This window comes from Pelodiscus sinensis, chromosome 23 (genome assembly GCF_049634645.1).
Source record: "Pelodiscus sinensis isolate JC-2024 chromosome 23, ASM4963464v1, whole genome shotgun sequence".
NCBI classification, from domain to species: Eukaryota; Metazoa; Chordata; order Testudines; family Trionychidae; genus Pelodiscus; species Pelodiscus sinensis.
This window is the reverse complement of record NC_134733.1, coordinates 17,941,089-17,955,724: the sequence shown is the minus strand read 5'-3', so window position 1 is coordinate 17,955,724 and position 14,636 is coordinate 17,941,089. Positions and strand designations below refer to the sequence as shown.

Sequence of the window (14,636 nt, the reverse complement as noted above, 5' to 3'; positions counted from 1 at the left end):
CTCCATAGCACACCTTGCATGGAAGGATCTGACGGCACATTAAAAACATTAATGAATCAAAACCTTCCCACCCCTTGCTAAGTAAGGAAACATCATTATACCCATGCTATGGATTGGGAACCCAAGGCACAGTGAGGTTATACTACTGACTGCCAAAATAGTGAGCCTACAACAGAGCCAGGAAAAGATCCCAGGAGTCCTATCCTAATCCTGTGGCTTGACCTTGAGGCCGTTGGTAAAAACAGATTTTTGGGACTCTGCCTGGAGAGGGTTAATGCAGCAATTTACTGTGTGAGGCAATGTCTACACTGCCCCCGCAAGAGGCTTTTGCGCAAGAGCTGTTCTTCCACTTTTTTTTCCAGGAAGAACGGCTTTTGCGCAAAGAGGGGGATTTTGCGCAAAAACAGAGCCTCATTAATTATGCAAATGAGGCTCAGCAATAGTCCATGCTTTGCCCCATTTGCATATTTCTTGTGCAAAACGGGCCAGTGTAGGCATAGCCTGTATGTCTGATCCCTTCTGAAGCAGAACGCTATTGTTCCACTAGGGAGATTCAGGGATTATTTTTCCACCCTGGCCAGAACCAGATCACATCTCCCTCCCTGCTCGCTCACTTTTGGATTCCTTGGTGTTCTCCGTTGTCATGAGGTTTGCATCCTCATCTCTCTGGTAGGCTGTGAGACAAGCTGGGTTAAAGGTCCAGGACTGTCCTCCGACGCACACTCGCAAGTCTCCATCCCCAAACACCTTGATCACCTTGCCAATGTGCCCTAGCGTCTGCAATGGGAAAAGATTTTCTTTTTTTTTAAAGGGATACAACATATTTCCTGCTTTTCAAACCCAAGGTAACACTTTTAAGGGTGAACTCCCAGGCAGAATTCCTAGCATGTGAAGAGAAGCATTGAATGAGACACTCCAGATAACAACTTCCACTTCAAGGATACACAAGTGTTCTCAACGGCTTCTTATTCGGTTGTATACAAAACTGATGTCAAGGGAAGAGGGTCTCCAAGATGCAAAACAAATGCTTGGAGAGGAAGCCAGTGAAACAACAAAGCATGGTATACGGCACCCTAGAAGGCAGACAAGGCTGGCAGTCACTGCTGTGCATTTTGCTGCTTACGGAGTACCCTGTGTTCTTTTCTTTAGCCCGGTGAGTCTGATCAGAAGAGAGTTTTCCATTTGCAATGGTTTGTCCCTCCCCATTAGGGAAGAAACAGAGGGAGACATTCAATTTCTTTGCTTAAAATTTCATCCAAATTTCATTTTAAACTCATTGGTAGCCACCCCCTTTGGAAGGAGCCCACTCGCCCTTTGCCCTTGTTTTCTGATTGCTGCCGTGTGGCCATACCGCTGATGACCAGCTATATTAAGCACCGTTAGCACGTCTACGTGTCTCCAGGCACTGACCAGTAGGGGTTGCTGCAGAGTAGGGAGGCTGGTGTATCCAGCCACTAAATCTTTTTTTAATGGATTAGAAAACAGGGGTGAGCAAATATTTTGGCCTGAGGGCCACGTTTGATCAGGCAAATTGAACATCAGGCCATACATGCTCGTTGGCCCGACCTCCCACTGGCAGATTAGCTACTGGGCTGAAGGAGCATGCCAAGGGGCCCCGGCCAATTGGAGGGCCCCCAAAAGAGAGGCACCCCCATGCTACCACCAGGTCCGACACCCCGCCCAGTGTTCCAGCCAGAGAGCAGGGTCAGAGCAGGCAAACCTCCAACCCCTCTTCCTGGCTGAAATACCAGGCAGAACAGGGCAAGTTCCTGACCACGGCCATGAGTGGGAGGCCACAGGCCAGATGAAAAGGTCCGATGGGCTAGACACAGCCCCCGGCCATAGTTTGCCCACCCCTGGATTAGAAGTTGCAAGTTACTGGATTGTCTCAGAACTGGAATGCACTCACAGGTGCCATTTCATCTGTCCACTCCCCGTGACCAGCTTGGAATCGCTTCACTGTTTCCATATCATCTATCACACGGACAACATCATCAACCCAAAAGGTGTTGAGCTAAAAGAAAAAGAAAGTCATATGCTTTTAGGGGATGAAACAAAAACAAAAAACGCCCTCCCCCCCAAAGCAACAGGAAAAAAAAAAAGCAACCCCCCCCCCCCACAACCCATGACAAAACAATTCCATTGAGCACTACTAACCTTTGTTATTAAAAAAAAAAAGCCATGGGCAGGTTTAAGCAGAGCAAATGGTTTGAGGGCAGCACAATTCACTTTTGCAGCCACTCATGAATGATTGTGTGTGTATGAATATCAGTTGGGATTGCACGGGGAATTCCCCAGGTCGGCCCCTTTTCCAGGCCTGATGCAGCGCCCAGGGTTCAGTAATATAGTTCTCTCTGTTTGCTGTTTCTACCAATAGCGACAATCCATTTCCTTCCTTGGCTAGCGCTCCTGCTTTATGGGAAGGGAGCAGTTTGCCCCTCTATGTCCATTACCCACATAACCCAGTTTATTTTTAAATCCACCCACGTGGCAAGCAGCAGCTCGCTGTAGGAAAGGCTGGCATCCCCAACTTTATAAAAGACGGAAGGAGGTGGACAAACGAGACTTGTATCTGCCAGAGTTCAGGCCGAGATGGGGAAGGAAACCAGAGGTGACCAAAGAATGTGGCAAGAAAACATGCGAAGCCAAGAGAGCAAAGAAAAGGTTAGTTATAGTTTGTCAAGTGCTTGGAGGATGGCAGGCACTTGATAAGGGCCAGGAATTATTGCTGGAAGAGCTAAGATCAGCTGCCTGGGCTAGACACAAGGGCACAGCGAACGTGCGGGGAAGCAAGAAGCAGCGGATGACAACAGCCAGAAGGAACTGGCGAAGATGAGCGAGAGGTTAACATGCCGGGGTGGCGTTCAGACAAGCGCTGGGAAGCAGGTGCCCCGATGTGGCCACACTCGGGGCAGATGACTGTTTTGCGGGGCCCCGGGCAGCGTAACTGCGCGGGGCCCCCCCTTTGACACGGCGCATGCGCGGGGCTTTTTTAAGCGCGGGGCCCGGGGCGGCCGCCCCGTTCGCCCTGCCCTATATGAACGCCCTATATCCGCCCCTGGCCACACTGTTCATGGAGGGCAAGGCTCTTCACCTTTCCTGGGCTGTGCATGTGTCTGGCCAGGGATTCACTTTTAATTAAAAGGAAAAAAGCAGGACAGCTTCCCTAACAGTGATCGGGGGACCTGTCTGTTTCAAGCCACCTCGCCCGCTACTCAGATCCACGTAGGGCCCTTGGATTCCTGACAAGCAGAGTGTTCCGTGGGATGTACACGGACTTAAATAACTGCAGCACCCCTAGGAACAGACCTGCACTTTAGGGGGGCAAATGCCCCTTTCACAGAAATCACAGAACACTAGAACTGGAAAGGACCTGGAGACATCATCAAGTCCAGTCCCCTGCCCTTACGGCAGGACCAAGCACCATCTAAGATCATCCCTGACAGGTGTTTGTCTAACCTGCTCTTAAATATCTCCAGTGATGGAGATTCCACAACCTCCCTCAGCAATTCATTCCAGTGCTTAATCACCTTGACAGGCAGAAAGTTTTTCCTAATGTCCAACCTAAACCTCCCTTGCTGCAGTGTAAGCCCATTGCTTCTTGTCCTATTATCAGAGATCAAGGAGAACAATTTTTCTCCCTCCTCCTAATACCACCCTTCTAGGTACTTGAAGACTGCGATCGTGTCCCTCTCAGTCTTCCCTTTTCTAAACTAAACAAGCCCAATTCTTTCAGTCTTCCCTCATAGCTCATGTTCTTTAGACTTTTAATCATTTTTGTTCCTCTTCTCTGAACCCTCTCCAATTTCTCCACATCTTTGGGTTGCCAGATGATTTCAGCAAAAATACCAGACACACTTGACATTACATCACGATCTACATTACATCTTATTTAGAATATACCGGACATTTATATTTTCTCATTTTGTTTCCCGAACAGAAAGCTCAATTACTGGACTGTCTGGTTCAAAACCGGACACTTGGCAATCCTATTCTTGAAATGTGGTGCCCAGAACTGGACACAATACTCCAACTGAGGCTTAACCAGCGCAGAGTAGAGTGGAAGAACGACTTCTTGTGTCTTTCTCACAACACACCTGTTTATGCATCCCAGAATCATGTTTGCTTTTTTTGCAACAGTGTCACACTATGATTCAAATTTAGCTTGTGGTCCACTATGACCCCTAGATCCCTTTCTGCAGTACTCCTTCCTAGACAGTCGCCTCCCATTCTGTATGAGTGAATCTGATGGTTCCTTTCTAAGTGGAGTACTTTGCATTTCTCCTGTCCCATAAATAAAGCTGCTGTATTTGATTTATTCACACCAGGGGATAAATTGTGGGAAAGGAAAGGCCAGCGTGTCATCACAGCTGCATAGGCAATGGTGCGGCCCAGGAAAGATAACAAAGTGGTACCCAGGGCACACACAAGCATATCATCCCAGACATTGATTAGGAGCTGCTGGATGGATCAACCACATAGTGGTGTTTCTGTTTCTTCACTGGGGTTGCAGAAGCAGCGTGGTGCAAGCTCGCATGCATATGTAAAATGTGATTTGTGCGGATCCACAGGCACGTGACTCAAACTCACTCCTGGGCAAACATGTAGGCCAGTAAAACTCTGTCCCAAAAGGCTCAGAGAAAGTGACACCGGAAGGGGCATCAGTGCAGCGGAAGCAAGTACAATTTTGAAGAGAGAACTGACGTCGGCAGGGAATTCTTTTGCACTGCTCATGCAAACCTTCGGTTCAGGAAAGCCTGTGAATGTGTGATTAATCGGCTTCCTGAATCAGGGCCCCAGATCTCATTATAAGAAATAAGTCAAACCCAGAGAGCCCCGTATGTCTGCACTTTACATATATCGGTAACGAATATCCACTGGCCTCAAAACCCGACAGGCTAATGGGCAGATTCTGAAACTCTGACACGCAATGGGCCCTTCCTTGACCTACAAGCCCCAGGGATATCAATGGGGCCACTCAAAGAGCCAGGAGTTATGCAACAGGATTAAATCCATCAGTCACTGATCCCAAATAAGACCAAAACAAAACACAGCAGAGGTTAGCAAGGGAGGGAAAAATTCCTGATGAGAAAATGGGTGGATGGATCATGGGAAGAGGTAGAATTTAAAAAGTGAGCTACAAAGGATTTCTTAAAATGTGGGCTAATTTCTTTCCTCCTTGATTTTTTTTAACCTAATAACTATCAGGCATGTCATATTTGGTCTTCCCTGGTGCTGCTGGTTGTCTCCGAGTATCTTTTCTTGTGAATATTCCTTAACTATAAGGGCTGGGAGATGAGACTCTTTCCCTACACAGGAGTGGCCCTAGACGTGCTGCCGGCAACTGGCGCCCTAGGCAAGACGTGCGATCGGCGCACCCGCCTCCAAAGCCCTCAATGGCCATTTTTCTTGGTGTCCTAGGCGACTGCCTAGGTCGCCTGTATAGATGGCCGCCACTGTCCCTACAAAGTTAACTGGTATTGTAGTTAAATATAAAAACTACAAACCAACAACAGCACCCCCCCATCCACGGCTCGAAATATTCTAACTTAGAATTCCCTTTGCCCTTACAATTGCTCAGTTTTCACTCTTCCGCATCATTTCATTGATTACCCAGTTGCCAGAGTCATCCAAGGGCAAAAGAGATTTGACTGAATTTAAGATCTGACACAAGCAGGAACAAAACCAGACCAAAACCCTTCTAGGCCTTTAAAATAAAACACCCCAGAACTGAACAAAACATACCCCACCAAACGCAGACCCAATTCCCCACCTGCTTTTTTAAGGACAAATCGGAAGAAAGAAAGAGAAGGTGCTTGCCAGAGGTGATGAGCAGAGGATTTCACTTCCATGTCGCACACTAAGGCTATGTCTAGACTGCAGGCTTCTTTTGGAAGAAGCTTTTCCAGAAGAGATCTGGATTTTGGCATCCACACTGCCAAAACGCATCGAAAAAGCGATCTGCTTTTTTGAAAGACAGCACCCACACTGACTGGATGCTATCTCACATGTAAGCTGTGATTACTATGGATGGAGTGGTCACCAGGGCACCTGTGCTTTTTCCTTTTTCCTCTTCTTTCGAAAGAACTCCCTCTTCCCCGTCCATAGATGCCTTTTTCTGAAAGGGCTCTTTTGGAAAAAGGGCTTCTTCCTCGTAGAATGAGGATTACCAATGTTGGAAAAAACCCTCTTTTTTCATTTTACTTTTGGAAGAATGTGATTGCAGTGTGGACATAATTAAAGTTTTTCCAAAAAAACTCTATAGTGTAGATATACTCTCAGTTTCAATCCATCAAAGGCCTGATAATGGACAACTGATGTCAGAAGACATTTGGCACCCATTAGCGTCTATAGGAGCAAGCTCTAGTTATTATGAGACTTAATCTGTCAACAACTTTTCACTTTAGTTATTCACAACATCCAAATTATTTAGGCAAATGCAAACCCCACATTACTTTTGCCTTTTACCCACAACCATTTTTGTTGAAGAAATCTGTGCAGGTGGTTTGAAGAGCTGAATTGCAAAGGAGAAGAGAGCCGCCCAACATTAACTATGCCTTCCTTGTGCACGTTAGCATCCCCCCGTAGGACTTGGGCATTAAAAATCTCACTCTTCTGATTACCAGTTTCCCCTCCTTTTGAACTCCAATCTCTTCTTGGCAGACTCTCTCAAGAGCTTCTAATCTATACCCTAGAAATCAAGGATTTAACCCTGCCATGGTCACGAGGGATAGCCAGCAAAGGAAACCCCATTTTTAAATGCACAGATCCACAGTCCCAAACCAAAAAACAATAAAACCTAATGGATTTATCTAAACTTTACCCTATTTACAGATAGTGCAGAGTCTTTTCTTGGAGAGAGACCTGTCTGTCCCCATCAGTATCTGGAGAGAAACTGCCTCTGAGACAAAGGAGGGAAAACCAAAAATTCCTTTGTCCCAGTTTGAAATTCCTACCTGCAGTTCCATTGGCTGACCACTACCTGGCTAGGTACAGTTAACCCCTTAGTCTCCAGGTTGCATGACCATGACAAGCCCATTGGACAGCTCACTGCAACATTTATTCTTAGCTGTGATGGCTGGAAAGAAATTAAACCTGTCCTCCACCTTCTCCCCCAGCTCGAGTCTAGCAGCATTTTCTTTGGACTAATTAGGTCACATCCTAGGGTACCACAGCCACTGTCCCACTTTTACACATCAGCACTCACCTTAGTCAGAGCTCCCGGGTGGAAAGTCCAGCGGGTTTCACTGTTGAACTGGACTCTGACATCCCCTCGGTCAGTGATTCTGTGCACGGTCCCTGTCTGGCCAATGAACTTTAAATATGAAAAGAGGAGAAAGAAACAATGTCCATTGCTTTAGGGAGGGGCAAGCAGGCTCTCAAGGGAATGGAAATCTACCTACAATTAGCTCTCCATCCCAATTCACAAGCTCATGGTGTTCCACTGCTGCTCCATGAAAGATGGAAAAATCCTTTTTTACAAAGCTCCTTTAACTGGAAAAGTGGGGTTTACTTTTTGATGGAGATAACGAAAGCACTTCAGGTACAGGGCAGAGACCACCACCATCCTCACAGCCAGGGAAGAACAGCAGCGAGTACAATGTAGTGCAGCCATTTAATAGCTGAGAGTGCATGATTTGGAAGGGAGAGGGGCAGAACAGGGGCGTTCATCTCCGGCCCTACCAGGGAGATCTTTTTCCATCTTTACAAATCACCATTTAATACAGTGCTGCAGGATCTGTGGTTTAAAGCATTAATGAGACAGCTGACAGTTTTGCAAAATGTACTAAAGAAAACCAGAGCAACTAAGGTGGGTTTGTAATTCCCCAGTTAAAAGTCCCACTGTCCCCCTGCATAACAACGATAGAAGAAATCAAACATGGGAAGGTTTAAAGAAACAATGAAGAAGTAGCCATGAGGCTAGCTCAGTCCTGCCTACCCTTTTCAGGTGCAGAACCTCAGCTGGCAAAAAATTGACAAGGCTCCATTGATGGAATTAGCATCATTTACACCAGGCAAGATCTGCCACTTGCTGGCTAGCCGATTTATTATTATTTGTATTATTTGTAGTACCTAGGAGATGACGACACCAATGTGCAGGCCCTGTACAAATTAAGATACTGTTTGCTAAACAACAGAGCTTGTCGAGTGGCATGGTACTGGCTGATGCAGATGGTTTGGATTGTCATCGGAGGATGCTCATTAGAAAAAAAATATATTTACCCGGACGTGTGATTTCAAGGTAGCCATTTTTCTGTAATTTTTTAAGCCAACAAAATATTGTTCCAGACTCAAACTGGACTGGAACTGCCTCGGTTTGCAGCAGGCTTGTATTTCCTGGGTCTCACTAACTCAGGCTGAGTAGATATCAGCACTGTGAGTGCGTACGCATGCAGCCTGAGTCTCAGCCCTCCCCTCTAGAGAGGCACTTTTATTCTGTTTTATAACAGGTGTTCAGATGCAGAGTCCCCACAGGCAGGACTCCAAGTCCATTTTGTTTATGCAGTAGAGGATACCGCAAATGAGTTATGGTCACCAGAGCATATGTCCTACCGGACAGTGACATTGCTCAGACACCTGCATTATTTTCTTTGTGGTCAGATGGCAAATTTACTGAAGGATGACTACTGCGTATTTGTGGGGCCCTCAGCAACATATCCAAGTGAACAGATTTGTGGGGGTAGGGAAAAGATGGCTCTCTCCAATTAATTAATTTAGCAGTCTTGGGATGTCCAACACTGGAGATTTTTGAGAGCAGGTTAGACAAGCACCTGTCAGGGATGGTCAGTGATTCCCAACCTTTTCGATACTGGTGACCAGCAAACCCATTCGCAAATTTTTGGAGGACCAGTTATATTGCATTTGCATATTTATTATGCAAATGATGAATATGAAAATAAACTGCTACGGGTCCGCCAAAAGTCCAGCCCCCAGAGCCAGCCCTAACCCCTAGAGCTCCCCACCCCTCCACTATTCCCCAGCGCCAGCTACTGACCTCAGTGTCCCCTGCACCCAACCCCTCCAGAGCCAGCCTTCTGCCCTCAGAGCCCTCCAGTGCCAGCCCCTCATCCCAAACGTCTCAGTGCCAGCCCCCGACCCTTAGAGCCCCCCCATCAGACCTCCCAGTACCAGCCTCCTATTTCCAGAGTCCCACTGCACCCAACCCCCCCAAATCCTCCCCCAGTGCCAGCCCCCAATGTTAGCCCCATCCTCAGAGCCCCCCAGTGCCAGCCCTGCCCCCACAGGTTCCCCCCCACTACTAGCTCAGCTTCCAGAGCGCCCCAGCACTAGCCCTGCCCCTGGAGCCCCCAGGGCCTGCATTTCCCTCTTCCCCTCATCCTGAGCTGATGCCTCATCATGGCAGCTCTGGGGGCTGGGGTACACTGTCCAGCACCTCCCCTCCCACTGCGGCTGTTGGCAGAGGTGTGTCCTGCCCCGCCTATCATCCAACCAGCACTGGGCAGGGGTGGGGTCTCCTCCAGCCATAGAAGAGAGCTTCCCCGTGCAGCGAGCGGGAAGCATGGAGCGGCTACGCACGGCCCTCCCACTACGCAGGGAAGCACTCTTCCGCGGCCGGAGAGACCCCACCCTTGCCCAGCGCTGGTTGGCTGAGAAGTGGGGCAGGACATGCCTCTCTCAGCGGCCCTACAGCCATGGCCCAGCAGTGGGCTCCCGGAGGTTGGGAACCACTGGTCTAGATGACTTAATCCTGCCATGAATGCAGGGGACTGGACCAGATGACCTTCCAGTCCTAGGATTCTATGTTGTGTGTCTGGGCCTTAGGGTTGAATATTAGAGCTTACAGATGAATGATCTTTCAGCTCTGTGACTCAGGGCAGCTTATATTGGGCACCCAAACCCACATTTAGACCCATCCAGCCTTCACTGAACTCAGCAAGAAGACTGTCATTGACTTGAAGGTCTGTGGTGCCGTAGCTATGTTGGTCCCAGGTTACGAGTCCCCCAGAATTTTTTCAGAAGTGCTCATCAGCTCCAGAGCCCATCCAAGTCAATGGGAAATAGAGGTACTCTGCACATTGGAAGAACGTGACTTCAATTCAGATGGGTAGTTTAAGCATGCAGGTTTGAATATTTTGGCCAGTGATCCAGTCCTGTAACTCCATGATCACGTGAATAGTTTTTGCACAGTTAATTCCAGTGACTTTGAATCTCCTCAGGTGAGAAAGGAATTGTTAGTGAGAGTTAAGGGTTTGCAAGATCAGACATGTAAAAGCTATTTTTAAATGACTGCTCCATTCCACTGACAACAACAACATTTCCCACAGTGTTGGATATTTCCTGTTGCTTCCACTCTGGAGAAATGGTCTCTTAAATTACTCTAAGTGTTCTACCAACAGGCCTTATTTCCATCTACAGCCCTGGATCTACTGTCTGAACATCTTCAGAACATAACAGATAAATTAATGGAGATTGCCTATCTCCTAGAACAGGAAGGGACCTTGAAAGGTCATCGAGTCCAGTCCCCTGCCCTCACAGCAGGACTAAGTACCATCCCTGACAAATTTTTGCCCCAAATCCTTAAATGGCCTCCGCAAGGATTGAACTCACAACCCTGGGTTTAGCAGGCCAATCAATGCTCAAACCACTGAGCTAGCCCTCTCCCCAAGAGGAGACATGGTGTTTCTGCCTGGCTTTGAACCAGGGACCTTTTGCGTGTTAGGCAAATGTGATAACCACGACGGATGACAGCAGATTGGTGGCTACTATAAAACAAAGAAACCAGCTAAGCTCCAGGAGGCACTTATGGACAGGGGAATTTTAGCCACAGATAGTGATGCTTCTTCACATGGAGGGCCATGTGGAATGGTATTAGCACTAAGTCACATTACAACAAAGCTGCAAAGGGAATGGAGCCCAAACCTCCAGGATCTGACCTAAATCTCACTGAAAATCAACAGGAGTTTTTGCATGGACTTCCAGACTTTGGACCCAGCTCTTAGCATCTGCAGGTCTAGATTTGGTAAATATCTTGCAATGCCGATTTACATACACCTAAAAATAAGCATCCGACTCCAGTGTTCTGGCACTAAAGAATCCGAGTGTGCCACCCTATATATTTAGAACAGAAGACAATAGGTTTTACGCACACACACAGTTTCTGGCAATTTCTTGACCAAAGTGACCAGTTATTTCTCTAAAGGCAGCAGTGAGCAGAAACAGCCGTACCTCAGCCATTTTAGGGTTCCAGCCACCATGTCCCTCTTGCATCTCTCGTAAGATGTCAATGTCCAGCAGGCATTTCACTTTGTCCCCATGCTGGAAGGGGTGCCTCTCTGTGCTCTCTTTCCTCTGCAGTTCAGCAGGTTTTCCTGAACACAAGAACAACACCCCCCACACAGAGTAAAACAGATGTCTTTGCTGCTGCTTTCTAACATCCCAAGGAATGACCCCTCACATGGCCAAAAGTCCTGCTCACTTTCCTTGGGCGGGCGGGGACATGCACACAATGGGTTAGCAGCCTCTGGGATTACTTTGGCCCTAACCGGACAATCCTTACCAGTCACAAGAGGGCAAGTCTTGCAAAGGCATTTCGGTCCCCTATGGAAAGGAATCTATTTGAAAGATGCCCTCCTGGTGACACCAAATTAACCTCTCCCCCATCCACTCTTTGACGGACACCAGCTCCTTGTTGACTTGCTCCCTCCATAGGGAAGAGCAGATCTTGTATGGAGGGTTGCACTCATGTTTTCTGCCAACGTGCTCCCCACCCAGCCTTTCTATTCCTTGACCACAGCCTATGCGGGCCTGATCCTACCCCAGCAAAGCCAGTGTCCCTCCTTCCATTGACTTCAAGGGGAGCACGATCGGGCCCTGAATGCCTGGATTAAATACATCTCAATGGGCCGTGGAGGAAAAATCTGTGTGTGCGCGTGCGCCTTCCCCTGGCTGCCACAGATCCCTGTCTTTGTGGCTTCACAGAGTACCTGAGTGATGCAAAATAGGCAGCTGTGTGACTGTGCAGCTTACAGGGAACTCAGCTGGAAGACCAGGCTACCTGATTCAACTCCAGCTTTTTGACACCCTCCTTCCCCCGTTCTTGTTTAAATGGCACGTGTTACATGGAAACTTTATGCCTCCAGCTATTCAGTCTTCTCTGCCAAATCCAGATGGGCTCTAGGGAGATGTGCTCAGGAATGTTTGACAACAACCGTGTGTTATGACACGAACTCTAACACCAACCTGCCACGTACCTAGTCTTGGGAGATGCTCTTTGTAGTAAAAGCCACCAGATGCTTCCACGACGCATTTCAAGTCCACCTTCCCCTTGTGCCCCACTCTATAAACGTTCGTGGTGCCGTCAGACCATGTGACACTGGCCACGCTGCGGCCGGTCTCCACGTCCCAGCCACGAATATCCACCACTCTCCCGGTTTTACCTTCCCCACCTGATTTAAAAAGAGAAATAAACACTAAGTTACACTCCCATGGAGTTTTAATACACAGACATTTGCCTGGTACTGACGTGTTCCTTGTCTGGTGATGGGATGGAAGACGACAACTGTGTAACACCAGAGCAACACTGACTAAAAACGTTTAGCATTCCTATGGTCCTCTAGAGATGTTAGTTAATTGATTTCCTGTGAAGGGCAACAGCTAATATTACCTCTATTTTGTAGATAAGGAAACAGGCCAAAAAAGAGCTTCGGTGATCTACTTTAGCTACAAAGGGACTCAATTTTGCAGCAATAATTGGATGTTTCTAGCTCACAGGGCCATATTCAGACCACATCTCTCCCTATTCAGTAGTTCAGGTCAGGTAGGAAGATGAAAAACAATCTAAACCTCCCTCACCATGGCATGTGAGCACCTTCCTTGAGAAGTAATTACAAGAACCTCTTATCTTAGCCCAGCAAGAATGGACTGGAGATTAGTATTGGGTTGTTAAAGCTCATCTCAAGAACGGGTTTTGTGTTCAGTCCTGAATCCGTCGAGGGATTTATGTCAGGAGGATGTAATTAGCTAGGCTAGAATTTAGCCTGACCCTGGGGACCAAGACCTCTACATTATACAAAGAGTGCACCGTGGCACATTTTTAAAGGATTCCAAATGACTAAAGCTTTGGGGTTTAGCCTTTTAAAACAAAACCAAAAAAATTTCTATGGCATTTAAACATTGAATAAATAAATAAAATGGGGGTGAGGGGGGGAGCAAATGAATGCACTTGTCAGTTCTCCAATAAAATAATACCACAGAGCAGCGGGCACAAAGCCACCAGCTGGGATGGAGGGAGAGATGGTGACAAGGAGCTTTCTGCATGTGAGGGATTGGGTAGGATTTCTATAGGGCTCTTTCCAGAGTTGTTGACTCGAGTCCCACGACCTGAACTCAAGTCCGACTTAAGTCACCTAGGTGACTCGATTTGAGACTCGACTCGGGTTCACTGTTTGTGACTTGAGACTCAACTTGAGACCTGCTAATTTTGTTAAATCGACTTGGTGAAAAAATTATCCGAAAACGCCGATATTGATGGCTTGTACAAAAGTGACTTGACATTTTTAAAATTAAGACTTGACTCGAAAGTGACTTTAGGGACCCAAGACTCGACTTGAAATTTGAACTGTAGTGACTTGAGACTTGACTTGGACTTGACAATGACGACTTGAAGACAACACTGGCTCTTTCTGGGAGACTCAAGTCTAGGGATGTAAAAGTGTAATCAATTAACCAATAAGCAAAAGCTTATGCGTTAATGCTATAGACTAAATGCATTCTCTCCCCCCTCCCCACACTTGCCAGTACATTTTTTAGCAGACTGGCCAGCAGCCTGGCTCAGTCCTGGCTTGCAATGGGTCCGGGACCTACCCCCACTCTGAGTCTGCATTTAAAGAGTATTAGGAGCCGGGGTGGGCAGGCAGCTCATCTCAGTTCCGGCTCATGTCAGGTCTGGGAGTTCAGACCACTCTCTAGACAGAGGCTGCGGCCACCCCACACTGCTGCCTCTTTATCAGAGGCAGCACCACAGGGCAACACACAGCCAGTCCACAAAGGGAGCTGTTTTTTAAACTGGCTCCCTTCACGGACCAGCTCCTGCCTGGCACCCCACACTGCTGCCTCTGATACAGCGGGAGCAGCACAGAGTGGCAGGGGTCTTCTTGGGGCTGAGGCCGGAGACTATAGAATAGTCAACTAACTGATAAGAATCATGAGGTTACTCGACTATTCAATTAACTGACATTTAACATCCCTACTCTAGTCCCACTCTACAAAACCAGCACAAGCACAAACTCTTTGCTCATGTCCCATTCCCCCCCACACACCCCCATCATCACCTATCCCTTCTTTTGGGGGAGAGGAAGAGGGAAAAAAAATCAGGAGAATTTATAAGTATCCTGGTGCCGTTATGTTTTTCCATCTTGAGGCTTTGCAATCTCATTTCATGCTGCAAAGAGCACTGTGTGAGTGCAGTTATTTTAAACTGGGGAACACTGAGTCTCTGCTGGCTCCAAGAGAGTCATTACAGAAGGCTGTGTGAATGCTGGTCAACCCTTCCACTCACAAGCATGGATGGACAAAAGCCACACTCTCCAAGAGGACCCTTTAAAAAAAGGCACCTTCCCTGACTGGTAGACAGGCATGGTGCAAAAGCGCCACACAGTGGTCAGCTAGCAACAGGC

General features: G+C 47.6%; 1 protein-coding gene across 7 annotated transcripts in view; it reads right to left on the bottom strand.

Moving 5' to 3' along the window:
* MIB2 (MIB E3 ubiquitin protein ligase 2) overlaps positions 1-14,636 on the bottom strand; it is a 144,553-nt gene that overhangs the window by 35,920 nt on the left and 93,997 nt on the right. For 6 of the 7 annotated variants that reach the window (XR_012897327.1, XM_075906511.1, XM_075906513.1 and 3 more), the window contains 5 exons: positions 12,213-12,407; positions 11,188-11,330; positions 7,208-7,315; positions 1,910-2,014; positions 615-777 (listed from right to left, as the gene is read on the bottom strand). Coding sequence is in view for 6 of the 7 variants with exons in the window: in XM_075906511.1 (XP_075762626.1) it covers positions 615-777; positions 1,910-2,014; positions 7,208-7,315; positions 11,188-11,330; positions 12,213-12,407 (714 nt within the window). In the remaining variant the exon portion in view is untranslated. The remainder of the gene's footprint in view (positions 1-614; positions 778-1,909; positions 2,015-7,207; positions 7,316-11,187; positions 11,331-12,212; positions 12,408-14,636) is intronic. The other variant, XM_075906514.1, reaches the window with a different exon arrangement.